This window comes from Orycteropus afer, unplaced genomic scaffold, assembly GCF_000298275.1.
Source record: "Orycteropus afer afer isolate SDZICR_OR568_19922 unplaced genomic scaffold, OryAfe1.0 scaffold00498, whole genome shotgun sequence".
Taxonomy (NCBI): Eukaryota; Metazoa; Chordata; class Mammalia; order Tubulidentata; family Orycteropodidae; genus Orycteropus; species Orycteropus afer.
The window spans coordinates 817,380-833,746 of NW_006922085.1; the positions used below are offsets into that span (position 1 = coordinate 817,380).

Consider the following 16,367-nt stretch of genomic DNA (forward strand, 5'->3'; position numbering starts at 1 on the left):
AAATGGTGAGGAAGTTAAGAAAGTTGAAAGATAGAATGGACTGTTCTAAACTTGGGGATAAATTTATAAATCATAGGGTAACCTCAAAGAAAACTACTGTAGTATGTGATCTCAATTTTATTTTAAAAGATAACATTTCTTAATACATATGTTTATCAAGAAGACAAGTAGGAGTCACACACAAAGCTTAACAGTGGTTACAAGTCAGCAGAGCGGTATCACAGGTGATTTACATTTTTTTCTTTGTGCTCCTCTGTATTATCAAAATTTTCTAACAAGAATTATATATTAAAAACCAAAATTCACGGAAACAATTAGTCCTAGTGACTGGTACACCATCCGATCTGCAGCCTATACGACTATGAGACCAGAAGAACTAGATGATGCCCAGCTACTGCTGTCATCCACTTAAAAGGGGATTTATGTAGGAGATCCTTGATAGAGAGGGAGAACAATGTGGAACAAAACTCAAAATCATTGAGAGAAAAAAAAGGGGGGGGGGGACCAGGTTTGCTGGTCCAATAGAGCCTGGCGGAACCACTGAGACTATGGCCCCTAGCTGCCCTTCAGATCTGGAATTGAACTCACACCTATGGTTTCCAGCCAAACAAAAGACAGGCATATGAGTTGAACATTTACCTCAAGTAGATACACTCCTTGGAGAGAACAATCATGAGAGAAAGAAGGGCTGCTTATGCACAGGGAGACAGCTCAGGGGGCAGGAGTGCATGGTGGGATGGACACAGGGAAGAGGTAACTTTGGGGAGGAAGTGGGAGGGGAGCTGTTGCATTGTGGTAAACTGTGGTCAATGTCATGAGACAAAGTATATGTGAACCACTGTATGGAAAGTAAATTTGCTCTGTAAACCCTCACCCAAATCACAATTTAAAAAAAAGAAAGAAAAAAAAACAATTACATATTAAATTACTTCAGTCATTAGAAGAAAAATGCAGCAACATTCCTTACTGCAGGGTAAGAGCAGACAACTGAGGTAGGCAATCAAGTCACACCCTCAGCCTGAAAACAACACGAGGCACTCTCAGGGTGCTGAAGCCTTGGGCAGGAGCAGCCTCCCTTCTGCCCGATGAGCTATGACTTACCTTTTCAGGGTTCCTGAAGTGGCTGCTAGTATAGGCAGATAAGTCTGGGCTGGCATGTCACAGGTGTGATTTTTTGGTTGGTTTGTTATACTGTCCTGATTCTTGATTCTACTACAACTGCTTCCATGTTCCTGAAAACTTTGAAACTGTTTTGCACACCTGACCTGAAATCTTTATAAAAGGTGACAAGAGATAAATAGCCATATGAACCTATACACTAAATGGTAAAAGCTAGCTGCCTCCATTCAGATCACACCCTTACCTGTAACAAGCACTTGATCCGTTCTCCTGGGGTCATGATTCCTGTTGTAAACACTCCAGATAACATCCCAGCTGCAAACAGCTGAGGGTAGCTGCATTAAAAACAAAAACCACAGGCAAGTACCTGTGACTGACTACCCAAGACAGTGACTAACTACCCAAGACAAAATCAATCCCAGCAAAAAGAATAGCTTTGTAAGAAAAAGTAAGTACTTGAAGTGGGCAAAAATCACATTTCACACAAAAGCCATGTTCTACGTGCATTCTAAAAGAAGCCCTGGAGGTACAATGGTTAAATGATTGGCTGTTAACCGAAACATTGGTAGTTTGAACCTATCAGCCACTTAGTGGAAGACAAGACTTGGTGATCTGTTCCTATAAAGGCCGAGGAAATCCTATGGGGCAGTTCTACTTTGTCATACAGGTTGCTATAAATTGCAATCAACTCAATGGCACATAACAGCAATAGGTGCATTCTGATACCAAGTTCATTACGGCAGCGGTCTTAGTGCCAAGAGCAATAAGAGTCTGGTCACAAGGCCCACCTGAATGAGGTGCACACTCAAGTGGCCTCACTCACAGTGAAGCTTTAGAGTATAAATTCTATGCCTGGGTCTTCCAAGCACAGTAACTATGGACAAGTCCCAGACCTCTCTGAGCCTCAGCTATCCATCTGTAAAATGCAAGGTTGTTAGGGAAAAAACTTCTACCCAAGGATCTGGACCTCAGTTGACACCAGTTCCCTGCTAATTCTTACCTCCCCTGGGTAGCCAAGGACCCAAGAATATTTTAACCCAGGATTTAAACAGAGTAGCCTCAAAGCCAGGGAAGAATGGCTGTGGCCACCTCCACAGGCCGAAGGACAGCCGGGTCAGCTGATATGAATGTGCTATAAGATGCTGAGAAAGGCCAAGACAGGAATCTCCTCTGGGCCTAGCAGCCATGATGTTACTCAGGTAGGCATGATGAGTCCTATGGCCCTCTCTGCAGAAAATGATCCCTTAGTAACCAAAGATGGGGGTCTTACTCCGGCAACCACAGAATGAGCAACATTGAGTACTGGAAGGAACCTGGGGCTCCTAGCATCTGTCTCCCACCGCTGTCTGTGCCACCTCTGACACTTCCTTTTTTTCCTGGGATTAGCAACATCGGTATGATCTGGAGACATTGGGACAGAAAGCTACAATTAACAGAATTTCAACAATCTCCACAATGTAGCAAATGTTGCCGAAAACTTTTCGTACCTGCCTGAGTCTCAATCCCCTCCTAACCCCAAGCTTCAAAGCCTGAGTCTTCAGGCTGGTTCCACTAAACAAGGAGCCCGAGTCCTGAGGAACACATGCAAAGTGGCGTAAGGTGATAGACTCTACAGGTTCTTCCTTCCAAGCAAGGCACTATCAATCTCAGCAGCCCTGCTTTTCTGTAAATTCATCCCAGTCAGGGTTCACATGTCTATCCTAGGCCCACACACTGACTGGTACACAGCCAAGAGACTTGCTTTCATGCATGGCCTCCCTCACAGGCTTACCTTACACTGCTGTCCCCAAGTAGAGCCCTCTCAGCAACTAAACTTCCCTCTATGAGACCAACATGCTCCCTTCTTCCCAGGATGCCCAGATGGCCAGACCCTCAGTGAGGCATCTCTCCAGCTTCTAGACTGGGGACTTCCCTCTGAAAGGATCTCTCTATGTGCACACGGCACCAGCTGGATATTCTATGACTGCCTGGTCCATTTTGCCACCAGCACTCCACCCACAAAAGGAAGGTACCTGTGGGAGCTGGACCTTCCTGGGCTGCTACCTTACCTACTTCAAAGCACTGGTAATGCTACTTTCCATATCACTTCTAAATCGCTGGGGTTTGACAGGATTATAGGGAGAAAGTCCAGTGTGTCTCAATCATTGCTTAAGCAGGAAGGTGTTTCTCTGGGAGCTGATGTGGCTGCAGAGAAACACAGCTTATGAGCAAAAGTACGAGCAATGACCCCACAGAGTGGGGGGCGGGCACACCGGCTCATGCATGGTTCTATTATAGCTGTAAGCCAGCACATGTGCTGAAAAGCCAGGCACTCAGAGAAGACATGTGTTCATGGGTCCTTTGGACTATGAACAGTAAACACAACTTCAAAAACAGGCTTCATAAAGCCAAAGATGCATGGAAACAATTAGTCCAAGGGACTGGTATACCATGCAATCCTCAGTCTATATGACTATGAGACCAGAAGAACTAGATGGTGCCCAGCTACCACTGTCAACCATTCAGAGGGGTATCAGTGCAGGAGATCCTGGATAGAGTGGGAGAACAGTGTGGAACAAAACTCAAAATCGTTAAAAAAGAAAAAAAAGGGATTAGGTTTGGTGGTCTGATAGGGCTTGGTGGAACCCCTGAGACTACTGCGCCTAGCTGCCCTTCAGGTCTGGAATTAAACCCACTCCTGTGGCTTCCAGCCAAACAAAAGACAGGCATATGAGCTGAACATTTACATTAGGCAGATACACTTCTTGGAGAGATCAATCATGGGTGAATAGAAGGGCTGTATATGCACAGGGAGACAGCTCAGGGGGACAGGAATGCACAGGAGGGAAGGACACAGGGAGGAGATGGCTGTGGGGAGGAAGTGGGAGGGGAGCTGTTGCATTATGGGAGATTGCAGTCAATGTCATGAGACAAAGCGTATGTGAACTGCTATACGGAAGATGAATTTGCTCTGTAAACTTTCACCCAAATCACAATTTTTTAAAAAAAGTAGCTTTCACACACATTTTGGGCCATCTGTGTCTGCTTATAGAGGTTATAGAAGCTGGGCACACACAGAGGGTCCCAAGGACTCCAGAAAAAGTTTCATGTTACAAGCACCTCTATCTACATCCTAGACACTCTCAGCCTGCTGTGGCCTGAACTGGTAACAGAAGATACCTACATGGTAACCTGAGCTTCTCCCCTCGAGCACCTGGATCCCAAGCCTGGCCAGTCCTTCCCAGGAGCCGTCACCATGCTCAGCTTCAACTGAGGGCACCTTTGCCCATGTGACGTTTCCACTCAAAATTCCCTGCATTCCAAGAAGCCCATCTGTTTTCACTAACTTTGTAAATTCTAAGCTGTAATTCTAACTCAGCTGTCTCTTAACACCCAAATCCAACTTTTCAAAGTTTATTGAAAGAAAACACACTAACCTATTTCACTTCAACAGAAAAACTAGTATCTGAAGTAATTACAGTAATATTATTTAAAAAATAAATAAAAAGCAAAACAGAAGTTAGACTCTTCCTTTTTCTCAACTAGGTGATGGAAAAAAATCCTTACTACAGCACCAGGTATTATTCACAGCATTTAACATACATTTTAGTATTCAGATCTCCCAACAGCCCCTGGGGTTGGTATTACTAATATCCCCAGATGAATTTATGACAAGTGGGGGGAGTAGTCTGTTTTGGGTCCCCCCCCCCTTTTAGATTACAGGGCAAAGGAAAATTTGGTACCTCCCTCATGCAGAGCTGCCAGGAGCCTGCCTCAGGGACCCAGGAAGACAGTTTTTGCTTGTCTGCCTGCATTCTTTCCTTACAGGCAGAACAGTACCGAGTGCTCCGGGCCCATTTGTACTCACCTGAGTGTATCCTCTGGGGATTTCTGTTGCAGTCTCTTCCCCAAACCATATCCAAAGAAGCACACAGCAAACATGGGGGTGACACCAATGAGGGGGGCGGCCATGCCCCGATACAGTCCCGTGATGCCCTGCAAAGAATCACTGAAGCAGGAACTGCTTATAGACACCAGCACCCCTTACACCATTGAAACAGGGAAGCAGTGTGTCTTCTAACCTGTGGCTTTGTTCCTTCACTGCTCGTCCAAGCAGGGAGAGTCTTAAAATGGAAGAAAACCCTCATGTTTATAAAAAATAATTTTCCTTTTATATACTGCTGGAGGGAGTAGAAAGAGCTCCCATTCTGCCAGGCAATCTGGCAATATGTATAAACATTTTCACCCCAAAATTCTCCATCTAGAAATTTATTGTAAGAAAATATTCAGAGATATAAAAAGAATGATCTCACAATGGGCTGCATGGCCTGGCACAGGGGTGGACACCAGGCCAAGGGTAGCTTGAACACGGCGGCAGCATTGTTCAGTCAGAGCAAGAACATTCCAGAAGTAGCCAGCTTCGGCGCTGACAGGTGTGGACCCTGGATGTTGCTGGGACTCCTCCTGCGCTCAGCAGCGGCACTGGCCCACCTACTCCTTGTCCACCTGCCTCTGCCTCCACCTCGGACCCCAGTGACATGCTTGACACACATCATAAACTGAACATTCTCAACACAACGCACTTCATCCCAGTCCTAGGCGAGCAGCATTGGGTTTATGTCTCTATTTGATGAAAACGAGCTGTCAGCCATTGGTAACTGTATTGGGGAAACAGCCTACAAGCAAGGAGCTTACGGCCTCAGTGGTGAAAATTTTTTCATGTCAGGCACCGAGAACTCTTGTAGTCATTTATGTCATCTCCTCTTCTCCAGAAAGAAGATACCAAAGAAGTTGCAATCAAAAATCCTTTCATCTTATTGATAAAGCCACTAATAAGCCAAACATCTGTCAACATCCTCAGTATGTCAGACCAGTTCTATCGCTACAAGATGCTCCATCTGATTGCCAAGGTTGATGGCAAAGGAAATGGAATCAAGATAGTTATAGTCAACATGGCTGACGTTGCAAAGGCACTGAACCGGCCTCCAACGTATCCCACCAAATATTTTGATTGTGAGCTGGGAGCACAGACCTAGTTAGATGTTAAGAATGACCGTTACATTGTCAATGGATTTCATGAGGCATATAAGCTGCAAGACATGTTGGATGTATTCATCGAAAACATTGTTCTCTGTCCTGAATGCGAGAATCCTGAAACAGACCTGCATGTCAATCCAAAGAAGCAAAGACTAGGTAATTCTTGTAAACCCTGTGGTTATCAAGGCATGCTTGACACACATCATAAACTGCACATTCTCAAAAACCCACCTGAGAATAGTGACAGTGGTAAAGGAAAAAAAGAAAAGCTGAAAGGGCAAAGACAAAGAAAATGGCTCCATGTCCAGCAGTGAGACACCACGACCTCCACCTCCAAATGAAAGCAGTCCTCCTCCCCATGCTGTGGAAGAAGAGGAGGATGATGACTGGGGGGAGGATACAACTGAGGAAGCTCAGAGGTGCACAACAGATGAACTCAGTTGACCACGGGAAAGTTCTGACCCTCAGTGATGATCTGGAGAGGACCATTGAAGAGCAGATCAACAAACTGATTTTGTTAAGAAAAAGAAAGAAGAGGGTATTATTGATTCATCTGACAAATTGTTGCTGAAGCAGAAAGGCTGAATGTAAAAGCCATGGGACCTCTGGTTTTGACTGAAGTTCTTTTTAATGAGAAGTTTAGGGAACGAATCAAGAAATACAGGCACCATTTCCTACAATTTTGTTACAACAACAAAAAAGCTTAGCGGTACCTCCTTCATGGTTTGGAGTGTGTGGTGGCAGTGGCAACACATCAAGCTCAGCCATCTCTAACATTCTACACATCTTGAAGGAGATGTGTGATGCAGACCTTTTGGAAGAAGAGGTCATCATCAGCTGGTTGGAAAAGGCATCTAAGAAATACGTCTCAAAGGAACTTGCCAAAGAGATTTGTGTCAAAGCAGAGCCATTCATAAAATGGCTGAAGGAGGCAGAGGTGGAATCTTCTGGTGGGGAAGAGGAAGATGAAGATGAAAATACTGACGTGGTGTATTCGAAGACTGCCAGTGTACCTAAAGTTGAAACTGTAAAGTCTGACAACAAGGATGATGACACTGATATTGATGCCATTTAAAGTGGTGGATGCAACCTAGCTTAACAGTGTCATGCTCTACAATTTCCTGCATTAACAGCCAGAAATGCAACATCATGCTACACTTTACACTACAAATGTCCTACTGTGAGTTGTCTTTAATAAGCCCAATGAGATATCTAAGGAATCCATACACATACCTGAGCAGATGTAGTTTGCTTATTTATACCACGTTTGTTTCTGAAAACCTAGTGGTGGACACATTTGGATCACATTTATAGTTATAAAAATAAAAGATTTGTTTTTGATCATTCTTCAAAAAAAGAATACTCTCAGGCATTTGTAAGGTATGAAACTTTAGATTGAACCTGAAAGTCCCAAATAGGAGATAAATTATGAGAATTTCAGAAATGGACTATCACAGTCATAAAATGATATTGTAACCAGGGAAGAAACTACTAAGTGAAAAAAAGCAAGCTACAAAATAGGTGATCTGATTTCCTTGGAGTGAAACTACAAGTGATTAAGAAATTTTTGTATTTTCCAAGTACCAAGACATGTGATTTTTATTATTAAAAAGAAAGCAGTATGAGAGCTACACCTCAATTTTAACCAGTACAGTTTGATAATGAAAGCAACTATGTGGTAGCCAATAAATAATTAGGGAGACAGACAGATGATATCCCAACTCAACAAGGTAATAAGCCAAGGAAGAGGAAGATCTGGGAACCAGGAGACCAGGCATTCACCCCAAGAGATGTGAAAGGGCTTTGCCAAGACAACATGGCTACAAAGGGCCTGGGCAGCAGCAGGTGTAAATGGCAGCAGGAAGATGGAGGACTCCAAGAGGGACGTTTCCAAGAAAAAACAGACCATGACAACACACATTGAAAGAACAGACTACAGCTATTTGGGCAGTGGAAAACCAAATGGAGACACATTCGATAGAGAAGTTAGGGTACAGGATGACAGATAGTGACTCAAAGAAAATCAAACGAATTGACATTGACACAATTATGAACCCAACCCCAGGAAAAACAAAAAGTTACATAGGAAATGAAATGCACATCATAATATGTAATTTGGTAAAGTGGAGGAAAAAAAGCAAAGATACATAAAAGTTATAATTGTGAAAATAGTGAGATAGATTTAAAACACAAAGTGTATATAAAATTATATGGGCAGGATTGCTAGGGGAAAGGTAGTAGAAGAGCTAAGATCATTTACCACAATTGAGTAGCTAAAACACATTAAAAATGTATATAAAATATAGTAGTAAACGTGTATTGTGTAGAAATGGGTAGGTAGAAACAGCATGAACAACTGAAAGTAGTCTCTGGACTAGGGGAGGGAAACACTGTTACATTGTTATAAATCTTTTAGTAACAGACTAAGTACATGTGTCACTTTCATAGAAAATAATGGAGAATTTTAAAAAGAGATATTTTAAAAATGTTCAAGTTGCTCCTTTCAGAAACTAACAAGAGAATCAGGGTAGGGCTGCACCTTGGGAAGGCTCCAGGGACCCAGGTTGTGGACCTGGGTGTTGTCAAACATCTGCTTCCCAGAACCAAAGGACTACAACTATACTACCTGTCAGCACCTTCCTGGATCCTTCAAAGACCTACCACCGGTACAAGCTGTAAGGGCTTCACTGAAGACAAAGTACAGAGGCAATAAACAGGTAAGGATCAATGACACAGGGAAGGTTCTAAAAAAGTACCTCCCACAGCTCCCCAATTGGGCTGAGAAGGCCACTGATGTCCTGAGGGCCAAGCCCACGCCTCCAACAACTTGTCCTGCCTTGCTTCCATTCACCCAGCCCACTCAGCTCCATGCAACACAACTGAAACCCTGCCTGACAGCTCCAGAAAGCAGACAGCTCAGTGGGGCAAAGCAAACACCAGGGACATGAACAAATACAATAAGGATTAAGGACTCCTACTTGATTCTGCAATCAGTTGGGTTTATAAGCAATTTTTCCCAAGTCCCGAACACGCAATACACTGCCTAGCCCCCCAGCAAGCATTTGACAATGTTTGCCAAAGAAGAGGTAATGAAAATTGCCTCTTTTCTGTAAGGGCTGAAGACTGTAAGCAGACCAGAGTCTAAAGGCTCCAACAGGAACTGATTAAACTTTGCCCTGGGCACCACAGACACAAGAAGGAGCACCTTATAGAACAAAGGACAGCACTGCCTCACCCACAGGAGACTTTCTTCCCACAGATGAGTCCTGCAGGAACCCGGGGAACAACCTCTCCTCCAAGGCTGAGGCCATTACTTACCAGCACCCCCTTTTTATCTGGGTGACACCTGTCTCTCACTTCCTATGTATTCCTTAAAGTCTATATATTTAATAGAGTATTCATCTGAGAGTCATATTTTAAAAGCAAAGAGAAAAATTTCTAACAAGCTCCCTTTATACATGTGCTAATAAAATAATGAATATCACTAGTAATTAAGTTTTTTAAAATTCCATGCTTTCACTAATAAAATTATCTGAAAAATTATGTAACCCAGTAACCCTGAACTGATTTAACATTTCTGTTTAGAGACATGGCAAAAAAAATCTGTTGGCCTTGCTTAGTGTTTCTAAGACTGGTTAACTTCCTGAGCTTCTGATGGCAAATTGACTGATTCAGATTTGTATTTCCTTCCATTGCACATCTCTAATTATTTCTCACTAACTCCCTGTCGTCTTAATTCTGCCTTCCAAAGAAAGAACCACTTTATTAGCTTCATGGGATCTGATTTCTTGGTTTGGAGGTACAGGGTCATGGTTTCATGGGACATCCCAGTTAACTAGCCTATTATTGTGTTTAGTGCTTCTACTCTACCTCAAATTTTTGGTGCGTAGTGTGTGGGGTCTTAAAAGCTTGCAAGCAGCCATCCAAGGTATAACAACCAGTTTCTATTTGCCTGGAGCAACAAAGGAAGAAGGACAGGCAGGAGTAGAAGGAAATGGGATGTGTAGCTAATTGCCTCCATGAACAACTGCCTCTTCTTCCAGAAGACCAGAAGAATGGATGGTGTCCAGCAACCATTACTGAACATTTTGATCAAAGATGCTATAGAAAAGTCCTGACCAAAAGAAGAAAATGCAGAACAGAATTTCAATTTCTGCTGGCATCCTCAGTTTCTGGAGCCACTGAGGTTGGATGAATCCCTGAAAGTATTACCCTGAGATAATCTTTAAAGCTTAAACTTAAACCAAAAATATCCCCTGAAGTCTTTAAATCAAATAATGATTTAGTTTAGTTAGTAAAGAATGTCTGCCTTGAGCATTGTGCTCTTTTAAAGAACTGTCTATAAGTGATCAAATTAACAATGACAACTTCAAATGATTAGATAGGAAATATAGGGGGGCAGTAAGTTCATGTTAATGGAAGAGCAACAATTTTGAAAAGGAGAGAATGGTTGCACAATTTGAAGAATGTAATCAGTGTTACTGAATTATACACGTAGAACTTGTTAAACTGGTATATGCTTTGCTGCGTACATTCTCAGCAACAAAAAAAGAAAGAAATTATTAAAACAGGGAAAAAAAAAAAACCCACAGCAGCTGGAACTATCAAAGATTCCAGAGCAGATACAGCAGAAGGAGGGCCTGGGGTGGCACAGTGAGGGATCCACAGCTGTAGCTAGACCTCCAGCAGAACTTCAAAGAGTCACTGTATCATGCTGGGTGAGCAACAAACCAACCCTATAAATGCAAATGCCCAACACCAAGACACTATACCTCTCTAAAAAGAGTCTTCTGGAAACAGTCAAAGGTCCCAAAGTACATGGGAGGCTGTCCAGGGGAACTTGGGGGCTGTGTCTGTAGTCGAACCTGAAACCAGAAGTTAAAATATAGTCACCTCCCAGATTCAGAATTGCCTGTCAGCAGCAATGGCCCAACTGTCTGTTAAACTATGATGCCCGTGTCTTTTTTTTTTTTTTTTTTTACCATTTTATTTTTTTGCATTGCTCCCTCCCCTCCCTTCCCCTCCCGGTAACCAACAAAGAAAATTTCCTGAGCTCTGGTAGCATAGTGGCTAAGACACTTGCCTGCTAACCAGACGGCTGGCGGTTCAAACCCACCTGCCACTCCTCGGAAGGAAGGTTGGGCAATCCTACTTCCGTAGTGATACTGCCTCGGAAACCCAAGGAGGGGTCGCTATGAGTCGGGGCCGACTCGACGGCACATAACAACAACAACAACAAATATATAAACCATTCCTTGACTTTTACAATAACAGACTAATACAATATTTGTCCTTCTGTGAGTGAAATAAACTCAGCATAATGTCCTCCAAGTTCTTCCATATTATGCGATGTTTCATAGATTCTATATTATTCTTTTTTCTTTTTTGGTTTTGTTTTTTAATAGTAAGAAATAGATCATTTACATTATAAACTAAGCAATTAGAATGATATCATCAGTAAGTCCTAGTTTAACTAATATGGGCAGACGTATTTAGTACCTTAATTTTTTCAATTTTTATTGTGATTTGGATGAAAGGTTACAGAGCAAATTCATTTTCCATACAGCAGCTCACATACACTGTCTCATGACATTGACTGCAATTTCCCACAATGCAAAGCGCCCTCCCACTTCCTCCCCATAGTTACCTCTTCCCTCTGCCTTTCCCTCCCATGCACTCTGGCCCCCCAGGCTGTCTCCCTGTGAATAAACAACCCTGCTTTCTCCCATGATTGTTCTCTCCAAGGAGTGTTTCTACCTAATGTAAATGTTCAGCTCATATGCCTTTCATTTGGCTGGAAGCCACAGGAGTGGGTTCAATTCAGACCTGAAGGGCAGCTAGGGGCCATAGTCTCATGGGTTCCGTCAGGCTCTTATCAGACCAGCAAACCTGGTGTCCACCACCACCCCCTTTTCTTTTGAGTTTTGTTCCATACTGTTCTCCCACTCTATACAGGAACTCCTATATAGATCCCGTTTCAAGTGGTTGACAGCGGTAGCCTGGCACCACCTAATTCTTCTGGTCTCGTAGTCATATGGGCTGAGGACCACATGATGTACCAGTTGCTTCTATATTATTCTTTAGTGTTGCATAATATTCCATTATGTGTATGTACCATAGTTGGGTTACCCATTCATCTGTCAATGGACACTTAGGTTGTTTCCATCTTTTTACTATTGTAAATAGTGCTGCTATGAACATGGGCGTGTATATATCTATTCATGTCCTGGCTCTCACTTCTTCAGGATATGTACCTAGTAATGGGATTGTTGGATCAAATGATTTTCCTAATTCCAGCTTTTTAAGGAATCACCGTATTTTCTTTATATGCTTTCCACAATGGTTATATCATTTTACAGTCCTACCAGCAGTGTGAGTCCTAATCTCTCCAGATCCTTGCCAGCATTTGTTATTTTCTGTCTTGCTGAATTTTGCTATTAGTGCTGGGGTAAGATGGTATTTTATTGTTGTTTTGATATGCATCTCTCTAATAGCTAATGAACGTGAACATTTCTTCATGTGTTTGTTGATGACTATGTCTTTAGCATCTATTTAACATGCCGGATCCAGAATTCTCTTTTCTCCAATTTACTCAAACCTTACACTTACAAGTCATTAGGCCTGTTTCATAGAATCGAAGTTTCTCTGATTTCCTCATCCACTTATTTTCACCATTTATTTCTTATCTAATAAATGCCACAATGACCCAATGAGATAGCTATTCCCAATTTATAGACAAAAGAGATGGGGCTTTGTGAGTTTAAGTGACATGCTAACAATTGGAGAAGGTAGGCTGAGGCCAGATCTGACTAACGACAAAGCTCCAGCTCTCAGCCACCACTCTCATTCATATGCAGTGATGGGATTAAATACTGTACCCAACAAAGGCATTTTGGAGTAAGGAAGATTTCATCCTACTTTTCTTGGTCCTTATCATTCTTGACCTTTTGGGTATGTAATGCTTAAACTGTCTCTCTTTAAATTTCTGTTCTTAGTACTCCCCTTTCTGTCTCCTTTATTTTTTACCATAGGCATTCTCCAAGCTAAGCATGCTACTTCTCTGGTCCCAGGGCTTCAGCTTCTGCTCAGTGATGACCCTCACTTGGCCATTACCACACCTTCCTCCCTCACCCACTTTAGGCCGAGAAGCTCTCCCTATTCAAGAATTTCCCATTGGCCTCAAAAAGCCTCCAGAATCTCACCTGCCTGATGAATGACCAATTTGTATCAGAGCCATTTTCCTACTCCCTCTTTTTCCTGGGCTATGAACCCTAGTGTCACTGATACTGCAGTGATTAAAGCATTCAGCAGCTAACCAAAAGATTAGTAGTTCAAAGCCACTAGCCTCTCCACAAGAGAAAGATGTGGCAATCTGCTTCCATAAACATTACAGCCTTGTAAACCCTATGAGGCAGTTCTACTCTGTCCTATAGTATCACTATGAGTCGGAATCAACCTGACAACAATGGGATTCTTGGGTATCACCTCTGACTACTCCCAATTGCTCTTCCTTCTCTTATCATTCACACACCAGGTCCGTTAGAGTGGTCCTCGCTTTCTGAGTCATTCTCCTAGACCAAACCCTCATCTATCCTCACATAAACCAAACCAAACCAAACTCACTGTCATCAAGTCAATTCCAACTCACAGTGACCCCATTGGGGTTCCAAGGCTGTAAATCTTTATGGAAGCAAACTGCCTCATCTTTCTTCCGTGGAGTAGCTGGGAGGCTTGAACCAAGGGTGTTTTGGTTATTAGCCAAATGACTTAACCACTGTATCACCAAAGCTCCTTATCCTCACCCAGTGTGGTAGAATCACTCAATTTGGTCTGCTAATTCTTTGCTACTCTCCCTCTTCAAAAGGTAAGAGATGAATTCTAATTCCCCTACCCTAGAACAGAGGCTAGATTCAGGGACTCATTTCCAAAAACACAGAATGTGGTGGAATTTATGCTATGTGGCTTCTGAGGCTAGGTAATAAAAAGGTCAGCTACTTCCTGGCTCTCTCTAGAAATTATTTGCTCTGGGGGAAGTCAACCACCATGTTGTGAGGACACTCATGCAGCCTGGAGAGGTCCATGTTGGGAGGAAATGACCCCTCCTGAGAATAGCCAGCACCAAACTGTCAGCATGTGAGTGAGATACTTGGAAGTCAATCCTTCCAAATGAGTGCAACTCCAAGCAACACTTTTTTTTTTTTTTGCTTTCTTTCACATACCATAAAATTTACCCATTTAAAGTATACAATTCCAGTGTTTTCAGTATATTCAAGAGTTGTGTGACCATCATTATAATTTTAGAACATTTTAATCATCCCAAAAAGAAATCTTCTACCCATTTAGTAATCACTCTCCATTCCTCACGCCTCTTGTTGTTGCTATGTGCCGTCGAGTTAGACCCGACTCATAGCAACCCCTCCTTGGGTTTCCGAGGCAGTGTCACTACGGAAGTAGACTGCCCCATCTTCCTTCAAACCCACCAGCCTCCTAGTTAGCAGTCAAGCACCTTAGGCACTACGCTACCAGAGCTCCTAGCCCCTGATAACCACTAACCTACTTTCTGCTCTATGGATTTGCCAATCCTGAATATTTCATATAAATGAAATCATATAATCGTAGTCTTTTGCACCTGACCTCTTTCACTTAGAATAAAGTTTTTCAGGTTATCCATGTTGCAGAATGTATCAGTACTTCATTTTTTACCGATGAGTAATATTCCACTTTATGGATATACTATATTTTGTTTATCCATTAAATAAGGATAACTGGATTTTGTTTTTCTTTAGAGAGGTGCCCCAGATTAAAATGCCTGACACTAACAAGATGTCTTCTTAGATTAAAATGCCTAAAACAAACAACTCAGAAAAGGAGGGTGAGAATGGTTACATAACTCAAAAAATGTAATTAATCAATGTCACTGTAATCAATGTTATCGATTGTACACGTAGAAACTGTTGGATTGGGTGTATGTTCTGCTGTGTACATGCTCAACAACAACAAAAATTAAAAGGCCCCCTAAATCCACTTCCAACCCTGTAAGATTCAGGTCTCCTTCTCATAGGCCCACCTTTCAATAAAGTGAAAAGCACTTTTAGCAGGGCCTTGAATGTCAAGCCACAGGGCTTAGACCTTGGTCTCCAGCAATGTTTGACTCCAGCACTGCACTGGGAAGAGCTGAGGCATGCATGTGAGAAAGGCCAATGAAGACACACACCTTGAAGAGTTTCCTCCCTCCCAGAGCCTCCATCTGACTCTGCCTTCCTCATCAGGGAGTGAGGGTGGGCCAGGCCCTGTGCAAAATCACACACCTGCTGTCCTTGGAAAAGGCTTAGTTGCTGCAGACAACATTGCTGCCCAAAGGGACGCCTCTACACAGGAGGCCACTCAGGCTGCCATGCGGTTGAAGGCTGAAGGTGGCCAGATCCCTTCCAGGGGCAAGAAAGGTGGCAAGGGAACAGTGACAGGGCACTCTGGCCCCAAGGAAGCGTGTCAAAAGAAATCTCCAGAATAATTGTGCCTCTGTCTTTAGCTCTCTTCCTAAGGCATACTTTACAGGGGACCTGTTTCTACGTGTATGGTAAGATAAATGTTGGCTCGTATCAGACCTTTGGGGAGACGCTTTTTCTTTCTTATCCCCAAAACTAGGCGCAAGGTCAAGAGAGGCGGATGAACAGGTAACTTTAAATAGGAACCCTCGATGACTAGAAGCTATTATCTAGAAGCTATTACCTCTGCGCCACTGGGCTCTTTGGCGTGCAAGGTACAGATTCCCCCTTACACCGAAAGGGGAGGGAGGCTCCCCGATCTCTCGTCGAAACTGCTAGGGGCCTCCCTCAGTCTCGGACTGCGCCTCGCCCCTCTGCCTGGGTCACTTTCCCATCAATCCTTCCCTTCTCCGCTCCGCACCTTGACCGTGTCCAGCGGATGCCCCACGAACACCAGGCACATGCCGCCGAAGCCGCCTGCCAGCAGGTTCTTGATTGGACTGATGGGCTTCGGCTGGTCCGCCATGGTCAGCTCTGGTCCGACAGTCACTCAGACGGTCTGTCCCCAGCTCTCCCCGCTCTGCTGCGTCGCCCCAGACGTAACGTCGGCGGTACCGACCTTTCACCCACTTTCCAGTGGGCGGAGCACAGGCCCAGGGTACTTCGGGACGAGGGCTCCAGCAACCAGCCTGGGTTTCCGCCGGGGGCTGCTTCCGGCTGCAGCCCCGCCCCAACTCTCGTGATTTT

The 16,367-nt window shown here is 43.5% G+C and overlaps 1 protein-coding gene across 1 annotated transcript in view; it reads right to left on the reverse strand.

The window, feature by feature from the left end:
- The window catches only part of SLC25A20 (solute carrier family 25 member 20), a 29,781-nt gene extending 13,635 nt beyond the window's left edge, over window positions 1-16,146 (reverse strand). The window contains exons 1-4 of the mRNA XM_007955307.2: window positions 16,042-16,146; window positions 10,908-11,000; window positions 4,967-5,094; window positions 1,364-1,454 (exon numbers count right to left, since the gene is read on the reverse strand). Coding sequence (XP_007953498.1) covers window positions 1,364-1,454; window positions 4,967-5,094; window positions 10,908-11,000; window positions 16,042-16,146 — 417 coding nt within the window. The remainder of the gene's footprint in view (window positions 1-1,363; window positions 1,455-4,966; window positions 5,095-10,907; window positions 11,001-16,041) is intronic.
- Window positions 16,147-16,367: the final 221 nt, after the last annotated feature.